The 19,827-nt window shown below is 30.3% G+C and overlaps 1 protein-coding gene and 1 long non-coding RNA gene across 20 annotated transcripts in view; one reads left to right on the plus strand and one right to left on the minus strand.

Moving 5' to 3' along the window:
* The window catches only part of LOC116432350 (uncharacterized), a 79,388-nt gene that overhangs the window by 52,233 nt on the left and 7,328 nt on the right, over positions 1-19,827 (minus strand). For all 13 annotated transcript variants that reach the window (XR_012998813.1, XR_004236112.2, XM_076368512.1 and 10 more), the window contains exons 2-3: positions 4,857-5,200; positions 1,917-2,222 (exon numbers count right to left, since the gene is read on the minus strand). Coding sequence is in view for 11 of the 13 variants with exons in the window: in XM_076368512.1 (XP_076224627.1) it covers positions 1,917-2,222; positions 4,857-5,161 (611 nt within the window). In the remaining 2 variants the exon portion in view is untranslated. The remainder of the gene's footprint in view (positions 1-1,916; positions 2,223-4,856; positions 5,201-19,827) is intronic.
* On the plus strand, positions 852-14,847 carry LOC143174626 (uncharacterized). Of its 7 annotated transcripts, none has more exons than XR_012998820.1 (3): positions 859-1,264; positions 1,987-2,245; positions 14,628-14,847. It is a non-coding gene; the product is annotated as an uncharacterized LOC143174626 (long non-coding RNA). The 7 variants fall into 7 exon arrangements; XR_012998818.1 differs by lacking the exon at positions 14,628-14,847 and adding an exon at positions 4,034-4,375; XR_012998819.1 differs by lacking the exon at positions 14,628-14,847 and adding an exon at positions 2,637-4,027.

Raw genomic sequence — 19,827 nt, forward strand, 5'->3', positions numbered from 1 at the left:
ATATTAGAAACAATACTTTGTATTTATATACTTTTATATCTAAGTTATAAGTCTATAATATATTTAGTATATTTTACATTGATACAAATATTTTAAATATAAAATTAAAAGTATATACGCTAAAATATTACTTTCAAACATATGTAATTTAGTACTTTTAGAAATGTTAAAATAATTAATTCTAAATAATAGCCATCATGTATTTCTTCTTCATTCGATATAATTTTTAAGACATTTTTATAGTATAATATAATATTTAAAAACTTAATGAGTAAATATATAAACTATTTCAATAAAATACAAAGTAATATGATCATTAAAATACAATGTAATTTATAATAAGTGAAACAAATATGCTTTATGTTACTTTTCAATAAATCAATATTAGTTTTTTCTATATCAGTAATGATATTTAAGTTTTTTTAATTACTATTCCTTCTTATAGTAAATATAAAAAAATAGTAAATATAGAATTAAATTTCAGTTTATAAACTACACGTACACAACAATAATTCTCCAACACAACTGACCATTATCATTTTTATTATCATTGTATGTACTAAACACAGTTATTAAAATAAAATAACACAACTTGTAATTATTCAATAATCTTAAATAAATTAATTAATGTAATTAATTACATTGACTTATGTATAATTTACATGAAGAATTAAACATATTTGTTAAAAAATGATTCACTTTATATTTTCGTAAGGTTGTTTACAATCAAATTATAGAATTATAAAATATTATTATACTATTGATATATATTTCTAAGTGGTTACAAATAATTAGCATGTCATTCTTTAAAAAAAAATTTATATTAGGAACATGAAAAACTATCAGTAAAAACACTTGTACTACGTTTATACATATTTTTTAATAAATTAGTATTCAACATGATTTAGTGTATATAAATAAGAATTTAGAATGTTTATTGATAAAATTTACTGATCTTAATTCAAATCATTATTTAACAGCTACTGATATTAATAAACTTAAAGTAACATAAACAAAGAGTGCATCGATGTTTCAGTGTGAATTAATATATTCTTTCACTTTAGCAATAAATTTGATTGTTTAAAATTTTATTGTCACAGTTACGTTTAATTTACACTCACTGTTATATCTTTTTACAGTAAATGTCATAAAGAAAACTAGCAATCGACAGTGATTGCATCTAACCTAACACCACTTCTGCATAATATTTATCGACTATACTTCGATTGTCATTGACATGTTTATCGATTGTTTCTGAATGCGGGTAAAATCTTTGCAGCATTCGATAGTTTCTTCTATTATATATTGTGTATGCACCATAAACATTTGAATAGAATCGGTAATAATTAATTTCTGGCTTAAAAATTAATAAAGGAAGTATTCATAGAAAAATATACTAAACCAATGTAATTTTTTCATAAGCATATTGCAAATCTTTATTTGTAATTTCAATAATAAAATTATGCTGTACAAAAGTATGTAAAATATTAAAGACAATATTATTTTATATTTAATGTAATTTTTTATTTTTATTTAGAGTCCTATAAGAGAAATATTATAAAAAATAAAGATGTAAGGTATTTGTTAATTTAACATTATATTATAAATGTAATTAATGAAATAGAATATTAACTGTGACATAATATCCAACTATAACATTAATTATGTAACACTTTTTAGTTTATTGTTAAATAAGTAATATTAAATATTTTCTTAGTTTTTGTAGTACAATAATGTCTTTTATTCTCCAGGTGTATTTAAGAATAATTTAATTATCAATTATTTTAGCATCAGTTAATATTTAGCAATATTTAATATACAAATTTATTAAATTTATACTTTACATACGGTTAAGGATCATAATACAAGAAAGATTCTATTCAAATTATTATTGTACATTTAAAAAATAGACTCACCTGGAATCTGTTAACTTGTAACTGAAGTCACCCTTAGCAGATGTTAAAATATACACAGGGCTTTCTTCAGGTCCACTGTCATCCTGTTGCGAGTGACCCTGGTGATCACTACCTGGAAGGCTACCATACTGCGGTGCATCCTCGCTACGCCCAGAGGCAGAAGAGGAGCTCGAAGAAAGTGGTTTTGTATTAAGTGTGCCAAGTGAACTAAATGTTCCAAGTGGCCCACTAATACTGCCATTGCCACCGCTGACTCCAACGGATAGCTGATTATCACCTGCGAAACTGGACACCATGCTCGTTGTCCTGTGGAATATAAATATTTATAGGTATTTCTCATATCTGTAAATATCATTTTTGATAATGAATAACATATAATAACTGATCATTTATCTGAACTTACAATTACCAATTAATTTTAATTTCAAATAATTTAACGGGTACAACAATGAATTTAAGTAGGTGTCTGAAATATAGTTATGTAATTATTCTTTTTCCATTATAGTATTAATTACTATTTGAGCCACTTTTCTTTAACTTCCTTATTTCTTTTTAATATTTTTTTTCTTTGTATCGAGAAGAAGACTATGACTTGTACAATTGTGTGGATCACACAGCATATTAACTTTCTATCAATAACAACAAGTAACATCTAGAAGGAAGTTCTACGTTGTAATTATTATTTTTTCTTTTTGTTAATAAGGGTTTCTTATTTCATAGAAAAACACGAGAATGATTAAGGCAACAGTTATCAAAGATAAAACTTCAACTATCATATCTGTATTAAATTGGATGAACTATTCATCCTTCAAATTAAATAGTTTTAAAAATTTTACAAGCTCTGTGAATAGTGATAATAAACTGTGTGCAGTGATAAGGTAATAATAGTTCGCTATAAGCGTAAAGGGGTTTCTATTCTTAAAGCTACAAAAAACAAGTAGTACATGACTATTAAACATATTTGTGCAAATAATGCGTTTATCACGTTCCGTGCTTCACGAGTTCTACAGTTTTGTTTCTGCAGCGTCACGTGTTTTTAGTGGTTTCGCGAGACATTCAGAAGTAGTAAAATCTATTTTGTCATCATCTATCTTGACTGATGACTCGCTGCTACCCCATGGCTAGAGGCAAAGAGAGTTAGTGCTGAGCGAGTGAGACGGTACATAACATGAGAACATTATGTTATTGGCTACAGGACGTGCAGTAAAGCTTGTCTCACTCTATCGATCGTGTCTTCCTACTTTCTCTCTCGTATCGTGCGAAGTGAGACCTTATGGAGGGTGAATGCGGTTTGTAGCATTTCGTCAAGCTTAAGAGAAAAGGGTGAAGAGGGAAGCGGGGGAAAGAGAGAATGTAACCGGGCAAACGATAAAATGAGATAAATTACACCGCATATTCATATGGAACGTCACATTAAGGGTTCGCTTGTTTTAGTTATTTCTCACTCATCACTATTTCTCTTTGTCAAAAGCAAACCTATTGCTGGGTAGCGTCAGAAGATATTAGAGATAAAAATGGAACGTTGGAAAGGTTGTCAAAGCGTGATGTTACGGAGGAAGTACAATAATAAGGAGTAACGCGATTGGTAGTACATATTTCTGAAAGATAATGTTAATAACAAGCTTTTCAATAATTATTTTACAAATGGTTTATAATCTGAAGAAAGCGAGGACGAGGTTTAAGGGCAAAGCATCAATTATCAATATTTTATTATATTTACGTTAGTTTATTAAAAATTCTATTATTTCCAGACTAAATAATATCCACTTTTTAATTGTTCAAAATGTAAATGTTATGTTATAAAAGAATTTTTTCGTTCCCATCATTTCTATCGTTATGTATTTTCCGTTTTATTAAACATCAATTTACTATAATGTTTGTTTAATTTTCTAAATGATTATGTCACTGATAGATTGTCGTTCGAAAGAAGTAGGATCAAAGAACATGTGTTGTGTTTAATTCCATCTCTGAAATAACTTTCCTATCGCTTTTCGAAGAAATGGATATTGCATTCCTTTGAATGTGTTGAATTATGCTTTAAAGGAATTTTTGATTTCCGTTCTGCGCTGAGATTCGTCTATTTTTAACATTGACCTGTATGTCGTGTTTTTGGGGAGGATGCTATGTCACAACGTAGATGCCGACGGTGTTTTCAAAAATTTAGATGCGGACATATAAACTTCAAGGCTGAAAACGTATGGAAACAAAGGATCAATTCTATAAAGACGACGTTAAGAACCTACCGAAAAGATGGCAACGAATGGATTGTAGATAACAATGGAAAATATAATGCAGAGGAATAAAGTGACAAACTCCTTCGTTCAACTCCGTTTTCCAAAATCGAACAGAACTCTATATACATTTGCGTAACATACTTTGATATATGTAGAAATAATACTATTAATTTGTAAGATTTAAAACATCGTGTAAAAAATCTATATATAGATCTTTAAGTCTTAATTACCCCCCCCCCCCCCCAAATGAAAATTTCAAGTATTTTTTAAAGCAATTGTTAAAATAATTACTTAAAGTAATAAATTATTTTAAAAAAATACTTAAAATAATCATTTTAATTTTTAAGTAATTACACGTAAAAATCAATAAATTGCTTTCCTACAATTCTGTAAAATCGTGCAGACTAGTCTTAAATGAAACCAAAGAACTACGATCACAGGAGTACAAATCATTTGCGATAAAATCGGTGCATATAACACTGAACGATCGACGATGATCCTGGGATTCGAAATAAGTCGGTCAAAACGAAATCAATAAAATTCGAAAGAAACTCCATTGGAATCAGACAAAGCAGTCTCGCTGGTACTAAAAAGTTTGTAACTGAAAATTTCAGAGGACAATGTATTATTTTCAGTGAAGCAATCGATTGTGTATTGATCAGGTATTCAACGCAGAATAACAATCTATGAATCGCAGTTGGCTTACCTATCGGAAATGTCGCGCTCGAGGTCGATCATGTCTTCCGGTATCGCGCGTGAGTGGTTCGAATGTGTGTTCTTGGAGGCGTTTGCGAGGGTGGTTGTGAGAGTGTTTGCGAACGTAGTCGCGAATGTGCTCGTGAGGCTAGTCGTGAGGTTGGTGGTAACAGAGGCGGCCTCCTTTTGGCAGAGGCTCTCATGCGGCTGACTGATCTGCGTGGAGGCCCCCGGACTCGGGGGTGGGCCACCCCTAGGCCGACATTTTGGGAAAAGTCGGTTCAAGTCTGCGTTTTCCAAGATCAGGCTTGTCATCGCCACGTCACATTCATATCTTTCAACAGCCTGTCCATTCTGAAACATTGTAACACATCCAAGCTTGAACATTCTCTCTTCCTTTCCTGCCTTCAATTTAACATTTAGGCAACCGCCTAGAAAAACTATGGCCAGAACCTTTCTCATTAACTTCGATTGAACTCGTTTAACTGATTTGAAAACTTTCTTTTCTAAATGTAAGACAACTATTTGACGAATTCCAAATAACCCCTATTCAAGACTTCCTATTGGATCGATGCACAGATTTTGACGTTCTTTGTACGTGGTTAACAAAAGCATTGTTTTCTTCGAAACAAATAACAGCTGTTTCCAAACTATTGTAAGTGTATAAAGTAGTGTCTAAAGGACACTTTTTTTCTTCGTTTGTACTTAGCTTCGGTTTAGCCAACGAGCAGTTGAGAACTCTTTTCATTTCTCATAAAAAAGCGTCAAAGCTTTTTGCATCAACCCAATAAATAACAAAAGAAAAATCAAACAAAATAAAAGGCAATGTGTTGCGAAGGGAAAAAGAGATCTCCCCGTTCGGTTGGCCAAGTGTTAATTATAAACTTTCACGAAGAAAATATTAACATTTGCCGTTAGGAAACGCAAATGGAAAGTCGATCAAACGTTATTCTCTAAAAAATACACTTCTTTATTAATTTCATTCGAATTCTCATTGGAAAATATTCAAAGTTAACGTAAAACAAAAGAATAAAGTAATAATGTCGATTGTTTCGTTTAAATGTTCACTGGTACACGCTGTTCAGCTTGAACGGTGCGTTTTAATTTGGAAATGTAAAATACGAAACATAAAATAGGAGAGCTGTATTTAATTATTTTTGTTTCACCTGAGAGAGTGAAATGGAAACGATATTTTTCTTTTTCAGCTGTAGATAGCATTGCAGGGGTACCCGGTTAACTTTGAATTCGTGTGCGCGACACAAGCGTGACCAACAACACCGTACAGACACTGCCACATTCATGCAACGTCATCTTTCTCACACTCGCCGACTGCCAGAGACAAGCTTCGTTGATGAGTTTCGGGCGAAATTTTTCAATACTGACCTAGTCCACGATGTTATCCAATTCGTCACATACCTAAAGTTTTCACCGGGAAGATATTTCTAGACGATTGGTGACATGTTCATAACGTACATGTAAATTATAACAACAATTTGATTTTCATTAAAGCGGACCATCGAGTTCGATCCTTTTCAAGCTATTTAGGTCATTCGTATCAAAGGCAACGTTACAACGTCCAGTTTATTGATATTTACTAACAAAATACACTTTTTTTTTAAACAAGCTCCAGCACATCGTAACTGGGATAATATTGATCTAGGTCAGTGTTAAAAAATTTCACACACGACGTATTTTGGGCAAACCCTGTGTTTCAAACTTGACTTTTTCGGTAAGTCATACTGTTGTTATTTGTTTTTGTTCTCACGTGTAAGGGTAACGCAAGAGTTCCGAACTATGTACTGATTAATTGTTTAGGTAGATTTCAATTGTTTAATAAAAAGAAAGTTGTCGAAAAATAGATTTTATGTACTGTAGTATACATATAATGTGGTCTGTATTCTGAATTGGTAAGTTTGTAAATATTAATATAGAGTTCCCTCTTTAGTGTCGCGTTGGTGTACTTTTTCCCATGTTATGTGGGAGAAAATAGCGAGAGAACAGCGTCTCTCATTCCATTGTTCACTTTCTCTCGCATCCGTTCAAGTTGCGAGTTACGTTTAATGAAATATTACATTCGTCGCCCTCCGTAACGTCTCGTTTTGCATTTTAAATGTGTTACATGAGTGGGATGTTTCAACGTTAATCATTTCCGTTGGTTATGGTGCAGCATATGCAACAGCCTCTTTCGTGCCCCATAAGGTTTCGATTTGCATCTCATGTACCTCCACATGTTACGTAGCGTTATAGTTAAAGTGACAGTCAAGTTAATTGGTCAGTATTTTTGTAGAAATTTTTAGTATTGTTTCTATTGAATATCCGATACTTTAATAATTTAATGAATTATAATCCTCTTAATTAATGAATTATAATTACTGACTGTTAAACATTTTGTCAATATTTTTATGATAGTAACATTTATATGCTGCACCGTAGCAAATAGGTACTAGTTGTTTCTAAGGAAATTATTAACGGCAAAATGTCGGGTGTATTCGTGACGCAACAGAGAAGCGATGTGGAAAAAATGTTTAATAGTCGTCTGTCTGCTTTTGTAAATGTTCCAACCCAACAGACAGCTGCTACTCTTATTAGATAGTTCTTATTTGTGTTTGAATGTGGAAATTTCAGTTTCAAAGATGCAACGGTAGAGTTCTATATTTTAAATGGAACTACATACATACATAGGTACTTTTTAGTAGTTTATATATTAGCACGTTTGGATACAGATCCGGCAACCTACAAAGTACACACTCGATTTTAAACAACCTCTGAAAAACTGTGTGCCCAAATTTACATTTTTGTATGGACATTAACGTATTTGCTCGTATAAGACACAAAGTGTATCGCAAAATAAGTTAAAAGGCAACATTAAGGAAAGAATGTTTAATCCTCGAACCATGTAATATTCTTTCAAATCAATTTCTGCTGAAATGACTATGTCACAAGAAAATAATTGTTTCAAAAGAACGAACTAAGAATAAATCAATACCGAATTAACAAACACTTATTAATTTAACAATGAAAATGCAATTTTTGAAATAGAAACTCTAAGTCGTCATATTTCGAAAATCAATTTTCCTAGAAGCTAAAAAAGCTAAGAAATTAAGAAAATTTTAATTTCTCCTTTTGTAACTTATTTTGTGTATATACGTACGTGTACTTTTTGCGATTGGATTGTACGTTATGGAACACCTTATATAAGTATCTCGCATATTCAGTGTACAGTGGATGAACAACAAGGATTATTTATAGAGATAAAGGGAAGCAATAAATTCAATTTGGATTCGCATGGATGTGTTCCCGGCAACACTCTTGCTGCGATGCAGTAAATAAATATAAAACCGGTTAGTCCCAAAGTAAACATAAATGGTGACTGAGTTATTGATTGAGTTATTGATAGCCGAGTACGTGCATCACATGAGATATTTTCAGTGCACAACCTTCCGCCCTTGATCCTGAACAACGATAGGAGATGTGTTGTTTTTTCGTTGTAAACTTTAAAAAATGTTCGTCGGTGAAATGTATTTTCTAGCGAGGCTGTATGGATTAAAAAAATATGACACCAGTTGAATCAATACAAACGGAATAAGACGCTTATACTGTTGGGTCTATAATTATTTTTAATTACTAGCTGGATCCAAATATTCTGAGGTTTTTTTTTATAAGAAATGAATAGAAGAGTTCTTGACTGTTCGCTGGCGAAACTGAAACCAAGTAAAAACAAAGAATCAAGTGTTTCCTTTATTCACGTTATAACAGTTTGAAAACAGATGTTTGCTTTAAAGAAAAACACTTTTTTGTTAACTACGTACAAAAAACGTAAAAAGTTTTGCATTGCAAACATTGTTGTTACTACACAATAGAAACTTTATTATCTGGGCCCATAACCTATTGGGTTTTTAAGAAATTATACTTTTATTGAACACAAAACGCAATTTAAACAAGACATGTAAAATCTGAATAACTTAATAACAAAATCGTTTCCTGAACATACCGCTGACGTGAATTCACGTCTTTACAAATATTTTCTTTAAAAATATTTTATTCTTCTGCTGTTTTCCATTTGCGACTTCTTTAACGGAAAGTTCTTCATTTCAAACAACAGATTGTTAAAAGACTAATACTTCAAAACAAATTTTCTAATTTTTGTCTCTGTTTTAACGTCAGAAATTTACGTCAATTTACTTGAAATTTTCGTCGTTTACACCGGCAATGAATATTAAAGTAAGGAAGAATTTGCCGATCGTGACTATATTGAATAAGACGATATTTGTATAGCGATTCATACACACTTTTCTGACGCATACAAGAATGCACGTTATTCTACACAATAGTGTTAGGTTTTTTGTAGAATCGTTTATTAAACCAATCACTTCGAACATAAGTTCCATTTATGACAAATAATTCAATCATTTCAGTTTCACAGCGTCTGCGTGAATCATAAACGAAAGCGTCCCGTCATAAAATTGCCTGACTTGTTGCAGTATATGTAAACACACTGTGTCCACGTTTTCCGAGTTACATTTACATCTCTGGACTGATGAATATTAAAAATGCTCACGTCCGGTCATTGCTGATTGTGTAATTTTTAAAATTGAACCAGATAAAATATGCAATGGTTTGTATATATAACATTAATCTATTGAGGATTAATTTTTGATGATGAAAAATCGGTAAGCAGAAATCGATTTTCTTTATTAATGATTTTGTTGTGTTAAAAATAATTTCACTATTTTATTAACCGCTTTCATTTGAATATATTTTACTATGTTGCAGTAATTTTTTTAACATTTTTAATTGTATACAATATTATTTCATTATTCACTTATTTTGACGAAAATGAATAAAAACAAAGTAAATGTTAGTTTACATTTAAATTTTATAAATGATTATAGTAAACTGATATTTCTTTTTCATTGGAGAAGATTACGTTGTTATATATTTAATGAGCATAACTTATTGGATTACAAATAGTAATTTTTTAGTTGTTTAATAATAACTTTATTTAGTTCGGGAATTAATGTTCATATTTACGATTTTTTAAGTAATTTTCTACAAAAAATTTAAAGAAAAAACAGGAATGAAATAAAAACTTATCTTCGTTTTCAATAATATTCTTAGGTAAAATAAAAAATAATATTTATGTTACATTAGATGAATCAACTTGATGGTTTTGTAAAATAAATTTATCGGTTGCTTTCAAAAAATTGATTTTTCAGTTCTTAATCTATTAACTGTTATTACTAGTAAAACATATTAACTATTAACTTAATCTATTAATTATAAACATTTAATAAAAGACCATAACAACATGAAAGATTTCATATTTGTTTGAAAAAATAAATAACTTGTTGAAAAAGTGGTCAGATTAAAGAATCCATCATTTTTCATAACTAAGATAAAACTTGTAAATCTCAAAATAACATAGACATGTTCAAACTTAAAATATGCTCATAATTAATTGAATAAAAAAACGTTGAACTAATTTCTGCAGAATATTATATTTCTATTTAATTATCACAGCATAGCACATAATCTCTGAATAGAAACATGCAAATTTCATGATTTTACGAGGAACTTCAAATTTTTAGTTTTGAATAAGAAATGTTCTTTTAACGTTAGTAGTCTTTCCAGGTTAATCAAAGTCTTCTCACCCTATAATCACGCTTTGACAATCTCTTTATAATTGTGCCATCATCCACTTCACACCACAGAGTTGACAGTAGACGGGCTACGTTATAGTCTTGTGGGTGGCAAACGGTGGAAGGTGGAACGAAGGGATAGACTGATGACCGAACAAGTGGGAATTCAATACTTACACATCTGAGGTTATCAGACCAACCAATAGAAGTCAGATTTTCGAAAATTATGAGTTTGCATCGCAGTTAAGATCTGTAAGATAGCATTTCTATTTTCAAATAAGAAAACATGTATTACTGGAACTACCCGGTTAAATATTCGATTATTTCAATTTTGTATTTTTCGAAAATGTTATTCTTCCTAAGTAAAATGTTAGTTCGTTCATGTTAAAATCTGCAAATAATGGATTTAATAGTGGAACAGACTGAGAAATTTATAGCTTTTGTAATTTGAAGAATAAAAACAAAATTATAGAAATTATATTATGTTGTACTATGTGTAGTTATACTATACTTATGTACGTTTAATTATTGATAACTATTCTTCTATTGCTATAATTCTAAAATTTATGATTCGTATTCTAAACATTTTTCACATGAGCAACACCATTTTATTTTGTTCAACCTCGCACGAAGTTGGACTGCACTTTCTTATCGATAAATTTTTTAATTCGAATTGAAATTTTTATCTTGTTTATTCGTTTTATCAAGAGATCTCTTGATAAACATAATCGAATATTTCCGCAAAGCTATTGCAAATATTGTTATATTTATTATAAAATTGCCTGTAAAATCATGTAGCAAGGAAAGTGATAAAACGAACTTCAAGAGTAATCGGTACACAGCGAAATATTATATACTTTATTGTATATCTCGTCGTCTGATGGATTCTTGGAACAATGCTTTGGTGCATTCGCACTAAACAATAATCCTTAAACCCATTAATGGGGACATTTTCTCCGAAACCATTACTTTTATGGACGAAAAACTGTTAGGTTGATATTGCAACGTGTTTAACAGTATCAATATTAAAGATTTATTTTAAGAATGGAAAGCTTGCAAATATAGATACGAATTTTAATAAGAATGAGATTGGAACAAATTCTTCTGTAGTTGTTGAGATTTATATATTGTAAATATTATTATATACTATTTAATAGACTAATTTAGCAGATTAGGATAAGATCAAATTGTTATTATTCATATCATACAGTTGCTATAATTAATAATAATGAATAATGCGGTATTTTAAAAATGGTCCTGTAAAATTGAAGATATATACACTTTATAAAAATATTCGATAACATACGTCCATTCAATTTTTCTTTTATTTTTAGGTCCCCATACATTGGCTTTTCTAAAAGGTTCATTTAAATAGATTTCCTTTAAATACAGTCTTTATTAAATATCCCTGGAACTAACGAACCGACTTAGTTGGATTTTTGTATTCTTATTATAAATACAATGATCCAAGAGTGTTTTGTTAGCATGCATTATAGTTTTTTCTTATAAATAAATAGAATACATTTAATTTTCGAGGTCATTTCATTTTAACAAGATACTTTGTTTATAAAATTAGGAGAATTTTTCGAAAAATTGGTATTTTTAAAACTGTCTATGATATGTATTAGATTTATTTTATTGTATCAATTTTAAATATTTTGTTCCATTAAGAAAAAAATGACGAGAAGAAACTTAAATATTGCAAACGCAGTTTTCAAAGATGTGTTTGACACAAATATCTGCGTTTCCACTATTTTTAAAAGTTTTTCATTGTCATTTTTATAAATTACCGTTAAAATTGCATAGTTAAAAATGAAAATAGTAACCATCAAATAAACTACAATTTTGTACATAAACAAATTCTCAAATATAATTGTTTTCAGGTGTACGTAACCTCTTATGAAAATGTGAATGTAAGAATACTGAAACCTACTGCTAGGTATTGAAACTTTCAACTGCGATATCTTGAAGTAGAAAACGTATGGATATTAAATCGATACAAATGATGTATTTGTTTATAGTTTTAAGTAGGAAAGTTCTTTGTACTGGTCACCACCTGTTAGTTGAATTTCAATTTGCTTCATATTTCTTACGATGCAATGTCTACATACTTAATGCCATTTAAACGGATTTTGTTGGAAATTAAGAAAAAAATGATTTTGAAAAATGAAAAATGATTGATCTATTTGAGTTTAATAACAGTGGTTCTTGACTGTTAAATCTCATCTTTGCACGTAAAATTTATTTCCTTAATTTTTAACTAGAATTAATTTTTCTGTATTTCTTATTATTTTGTATCCACTTCTATTTTCACTTTTCAATTGATTTTTATCATTTTTAACTTATACTTATTCTTCTTTTCTCTCTCTGTTTTGTGTAATCATTAGTTTGTATGTAAGTGAGGCCAATATTATTATTACTTTCATTTACTAAAAACGTTTTCTTGAAGAACAACAATTGATATGTTGGATGGGAAAGAATTAATTTCGCCATAAGAGCGTCCAAAGGATAGGAAGTGGTATAATTTGTTTTAAATATTTGACAACCACAATTTCTAGAACATTCTATAAATGGAAGTATATACGTTGAATATTTTCAGTTTTATTTCCGAAATAATTATAATAATGTCATAATATTAAAGTACGCATTGGACCAAATTGAAACTCTGATTCTGTAATACTACCATTTTCTTCACGTTTATTTCACCTAGTTTTAATATTAAAAAGTAATAACAGGTTTATTAGAATTCTATTGAATCTACGAATTTTTACAATAAAGATATAATAAAAATTTTTCTTATGATAATGATAATAGCAAATACAACAATAATAACTATAAACATAATAAATATATATTAGCTGTAAATCTACATCTTAAATTACTCTAGTTTTCTCAACTTCAAAGACAGTTAAATGCAGCATTAAGGCCATACACTTTTTTAAATACAGATTATTGCATCTAACACATTGTCTAATTATATAGCACTGTCTAACAAATATTAACTGTTTTCTATATTTTCGAATTTTCGAATTTTCAATATGCGATTCTTCGAGGTATCCATGTACCCATTATGAATCAGAAAATCATTTTTTCCATTACTCAATTTTTATAAATTAAACAAGGTTTTGTGCAATAACTATATATAATATATAAGCATTTTATAGACTCTTCTAAATCAAATGATAGATAGGATCCCAGACCTTAGTTTTCACAATTAACTGGAGAATATTTGAAAAAATTGGTCCATGATACTTACTCACTTTAAAGATTGTTTAAACATGTTTATATGTTTATAATCATATTAATATATGTATATATATACACCAATTTTTTCAAATATTCTCTAGTTAATTGTGAAAACTAAAGTCTGGGATGAAATCTAAGTGCAAATAATCAAGAAAAGGTACAATACATATTTTTCTTGTACCTGAGAAAATAAAATTGTTCTGCAACATACAAAGTACTGCCACTGATCCTCTAGTAGCTCTGCTTCTGGATTCATATTTCGGTTGAAAAATTCTACAGAAATATTTACCGGATATTGTAGACCAAATATACTGTTGTACGGTGTTATTTCTGACTTTTAGGGTTCTAATAATAATAATGATATTATCATTACATTGTTGCATATTTATTGTCGTATGAATAAGCTCCAATTTATTTTCAACGCTAGAACATTTTTAAACACTAAATTTTTTTCGCTTTCCCCGTACATTGATTGTAGCATTCAAATGAAACTATTTATTTTTTATTTTGTTTCTTACTTTTTATTCAATCATTTACTATGAATAAACACTCCATTTTAAGATGTTCATATACAAAATTACGTCAATAAAGAAAAGAAAAGTCTATTCAAAAATTGACACATATATGTATTTGAAATTATTAGCAGTTGTGTGCATATGAAATACGTTTATCTGTAAATTTTTGGATTGACTTTTCTTATTAATATTTTTGATCGCTCCTTTAACGACCTCTACATCGACCATTGACTTCAGCTCGATTATAAGCGTTATAACACGTCAATATTAACACATTCACGACCGCTAACGTCAATTTTCATCTTTTCAAATTTTATTCCTAATTACCGTTGATGCGAATTCACGTCTTTTCAAATATTTTATTTTCTTACTCTTTTACAGTTGCGACTTCTTTAAGCAGTTAACTGCGTTCGACGGATGTACGAGTCATCTTAAAACGCAAAATGGTACAAATTTTTCCAACGATCAATTACTTACTTTGTCAGATAAATACGTAATTCTTCTTTGCTTTGTTTTAGTTTTCGTTAAAATATATTATAGATGCATTTGTCTTCAGTTTGACGAGTATACACTTTATTATTTGATTTTATTACGCGCATAATGGGAGATTTTTGGAAAAAATCTTGAAGAAAAGCTTTTCGTTTCAAACAAAAAATCGTTATAACTGCTTTAACATCAGAAATTTGTGACAATTATTTTAAACCTTTTGTCCCTGAATATGTATTTTCTTTTCTTTAATATGAATTTTGTGCAAAAAAACTTACGGTTGCGCACTAATGGTAGAATTTGATCCTCGTATGGTAGAATTTTCCTTTATCTTTAAGGAGTTTCCTAGCTTTCCAGTAATTTAAAATATTCGTGGTACCTATGTATACCCTTCGGGACGAAAGGTTTGACACTGGATTTACGGAACACGTCAATTCAACGGATATCGCATTTTTTCAATATTATTTGAGGCAGTTTAAGTCAGTTTTGATTTACGCAATTATGCAAATACACATTGTAATTCTTTGTCCCTGAAACTCTAATTTCCGCGATCTATATGAACGAACATGTAGTTCTCTAGGGACAGTAGAATAAAGTGTAGAATAAAGGTATGGAAATCTAGTGTTAATTCTTTGTACAAGAGAATTTTTAAAAACATTAGAAACATTTCTTGTAGAAAGCTGGATTAGAGATCGAACTCTTAACTCCTGGTCCTGCGATATCGCGTCAGACTCGCGATGAAAATTTTAAACTGAGTTAGACAAATCTAAATGTTATATAATTTTTTTGTGTAAAAATTAAATAGCACTTTTTTATTATTAATCGTTAACGTTTGGAGTAAGGATAGACACAGAGTAAGTATCGAAATTCTTTCTATTTCTAATCAATTATTAACGTTAAAGTAGTTTTATCGAGAACAGTTGTGAAAGAAGTCGTAGGTTGAAGAGTTAAGTAGGGTAATTCCAGGAGAGATGGCCATTCTTCATTGTCACCGACAATGTAAAATCAATGTATCTGTTTCTATTGAAAATCGGTACTGTATACACGAGAAATGATTTATAATTTAGTTAGTAGCAATTTTTTGGTTCTATTAGTTTCCCTTTTAATTATAGATTGACTTTTGATCGAACAGCATCAATCCCTTTACAAAGCTGAGAATTATGAAGATTAACTCTTTGTGTATATAAAAATACTTACATGTTTAATAAAAAAAGAATTTTTAGAAGTATTGTAACACTAAAACTACCGAACAGTTAATTTGTCCTTTTAAAATTCCTCTACAAAAACTCCAAGAGTGCATCTATTGAAGCTTTAATTAATTTATAATTCAGTTTGAGTATTACTAAATCAATGTCTTCAATCATTTTTCAGACAAAACCTCTGTTATCTTTTTAATAATTGCAGAAACAAGAAATCAGGGATGCATCACATTGACCCATTTGGTAGTTTTAGTGTTAATACGTATGTAAATAGTTCGACATGGAAATTAGTAATTCCTCATAATTTCTATATTCATGTAAACACTACATTACTTTATATTTGATAAAAAGTCAAGACTATTTACTGTATTGTTAATTCTTTTCAAAATCATCAACCCTTTCATTCTATCCCTATTTTAATTTGGAAGTCATAGTTGCACGGTTAATCACGAATCATTGGGAAATGAATAATTGTAAATTTCAAAGGCTCATAATATGACGATAGACATAATTGACAATATAATTAAACTAAAGAGCGACAGAAAGTATGCAACGATCTAACGTACACGCATATTTACGTACAGTAAAAGAGATACATAATTACTAGATTTAGGCAAATTCCCGTTTTTATAGACGATTTAAATATGAATACATATTTCAGTTATTTTTGTTCAATTTCTGCCATTTCATACAACACACGCGAATAAAAGCCACCATCTATTAATTATTTAATTAGACAATTTCAATTTAATGTGAGAATTAAATCAATTTACCAAGTGTACTTATGAACCCTGACACCTTGCAAATAACAAAACAATTAATTACATTCAATCATGCATCACTGGTAGTAATAAGTACACAGAAATAATGAAAGTACAATATGCGATCGTACATATTCGAATATAATTAAGTAATCTAGAAATTACAATTAATTCTACACGAAAATATTTATTGTACAAACACATGTGCCCTTCGCTGTGTCACGTTCGTTGTCGTAACATTTCAAATCTCATCAAATCGAGAAAAAAAATCTACTAAGAATCAATCTAGCAAACTTAGTAGTAGTAGCTCTGTTTTTCTTTCGTTATCAGTTGGTGCAATTTTTATTTAGTAATTTTTGGGAACGCATGCAACAGTCTCTCAACCTTGTTTCAAGATACATGTTGTATAATGTACTCTGTAGTTTATGTTCAGATTATATTGATTCAGATTATATTGAAAATAAATCTAACAGAACCCTTAACTCCTTGTCTTATGATTTCTTTTATAACTGTGCTTAACGAAACTGCTTTATCGTTAATAATCTAGTAAAAAAAGAAACGAATTTTATACTTATTCTGTATCTACATTCATTTGGAAGGTTAAAGACTGATACTAGACAAACATCATTCAATTTACATAAAAAGTAATCTGCCGAAACCAGTTCATAATTTTCTTCACGGGTCTAATCCGATATTACAGGAGAAGTGGTTAACAATAAAAACATTATATAAAATCGAAAGTGAAAAATTGAAACTCAACTCGCCGACTACCCTTCCAACTCTCACAAATTCTAATAAGATCATTTTCTTCGTTTTCCAGCGCGAAACCTATAAAAATTAATGTTTATCTACAATAAAAATCTATCACCTATGTACGAGGTATATAGTCCTGTATGCAACAATTACGTCCTCGCGCGTTCATGCAACGAAATTCAACCCACGAAAACAAAAAAAGGGAAAGGAAAAAGGGAGGGATGGAGTACAATGAAAACGAAGAGGCACAGGACAACACAGATGAAGGAAGCTGATGGAGAGAAATGGAAGCTGTAATAGGACACGGAGAGCGTTAAAAAAGAAAGAAAATATGAGAAAATGACAAGAGGGCGAAAGAGAGAGATGGAAAAGGGGATGGGGGTAACAGGGCGGGGACTAAAAGGGATATACGGTTGTTAAGGTATAGCAGGGAAATACGTGTTTCAGTCGAGACAAATGAAAGGGAACTGGACAATGGCAAAAAGAAGCGAATGCTTGCGGATTTGAAGAAAACACGAAGAAGACATCAACAGAAGAAGCATAAAGAGGGATGAAAGAGGGAGAGCGAGAGAGCGAGAGCAAAAGAGAAAGAGAGAGAGAGAAAAAGAGCGAGAAACAGAGAAAGAGAGAGAGAAAAAGAGCGAGAAACAGAGAAAGAAAGAGAGCGAGAAAGAGAGAAAGAAAGAGAAAGAGAGAGAGAGAGAGAGAGAGAGAGAGAGAGAGAGAGAAGGAGAGAAAGAAAAAGAGAAAGAGAGAGAGAAGGAGAGAAAGAAAAAGAGAAAGAGAGAGAGAAGGAGAGAAAGAAAGGAGAAAGAGAGAGAGGAGAGAAAAAAGAGAGAGAAAGAGAGAGAGGAGAGAAAAAAGAGAGAGAAAGAGAGAGAGGAGAGAAAAAAGAGAGAAAGAGAGAGAGGAGAGAAAAGAAGAGAGAAAGAGAGAGAGGAGAGAAAAAAGAGAGAAAAAGAGAGAGGAGAGAAAAGAAGAGAGAAAGAGAGAGAGAGAGAAAGTATATGCAGACCGTGGGGGAGGACAGGGGTTTGGCCCGTGCTTCGTTGAGCATAGAATCAATAGGAGGTCACTGGCACCAGCAGATACAATCGGCACATTTTAAGTCCACCTCAGTGTCGCACAGCTTGCTACTGTATTGACCCTCCTTCCTTTTATGATTAATTCGCGGCATGTGGATATTCATCATTCTACTCTCCTCCCTTAACGTTCGTTTTTTTCTGTTTCCTCTAATTTTGAACAATGAAACGTTTATGGATACTGGTAGAAATTTCTGTTTTTCTTGATTTCGCTTTTCCCGTGTCGTCTAATTTTTAATAATGATATGTGTATACACACTGGTAGGAATTTCCGTTTTTCCCGATTTCGTTTTTTGTCCGCTTCGTCTAATTTTGAACAATGAAATGTGTACGGACACTGGTAGGAATTTTTGTTTTTTTTTCTAATTTCGTTTAATAAAGCATCATTAGCTCTGTTTTAATAAATAAATTTTTGTAGAGTTTCAGTAAGCTTCTTGATTTAACTTAATAAAAGGTGTTTAACTTTTGATGAATGAATTTTGGTAGAACATTATTTTTGGGGGAGATCTAGTGATTTCATTTCATCTAATTCGATCAATTTAATTTTGCGACACCATTTTTAGGTATCTTTATTTTTCATGATTTGAATTAAACAAAAAGTTTAATCTTTGATGAATGAACTTTGGTGGAAGAGTATTTTTTGGGGGAGATTCAGTACCTTTATATCACCTAATTCGTTCAATTCAATTTTGCAACATAATTTTTATGAATCTTTATTTTTCATTATTTGTATTAAAAAAGAAGTTTAATCTTCGATAAATAAATTTTAAAGGAAGGTTCATTTTTAAACAGATTTAGTGATTTCATTTCATAAGATAAGTACACTTTGTTTTATAAAATGATAATTTCACGTGAAAAAATAAGTTGAAGATATAAAATGAAATTTTTTCATTTCAGACCTGCTTTTTGAGAAAATGGAGATTGAAAATATGCAGAGGGCACGTATACTCGGGTAACTTGACTAAATACGGTTGGTATAATTGACCGGAAGATATTCCACGTGAAGAAATAAGTGTAAAATGTAGAATAAAATTTTTTCGTTTGAAATCTCATTTTCGTGGAAATGCAGTTTGAAAATTTGTCGGGCATATGCATTTGTTTGACTGCCGATGAAATAAATTTAAATTTGATTTTTTAGATAACGAGACCTCGAATAGAAGAAAACTTCATTCCACCTTTTCGATTCACCTTTTTATACAGAATCACACCCAGTTATAGGACACCTTGTACAATGCATTTATACGTAATTTAATTACACTGCGTCGATTTTAATTTTATGGTACATCGTGTATTGAATCTC

Source organism: Nomia melanderi, chromosome 6 (assembly GCF_051020985.1).
Source record: "Nomia melanderi isolate GNS246 chromosome 6, iyNomMela1, whole genome shotgun sequence".
Lineage (NCBI taxonomy): Eukaryota > Metazoa > Arthropoda > Insecta > Hymenoptera > Halictidae > Nomia > Nomia melanderi.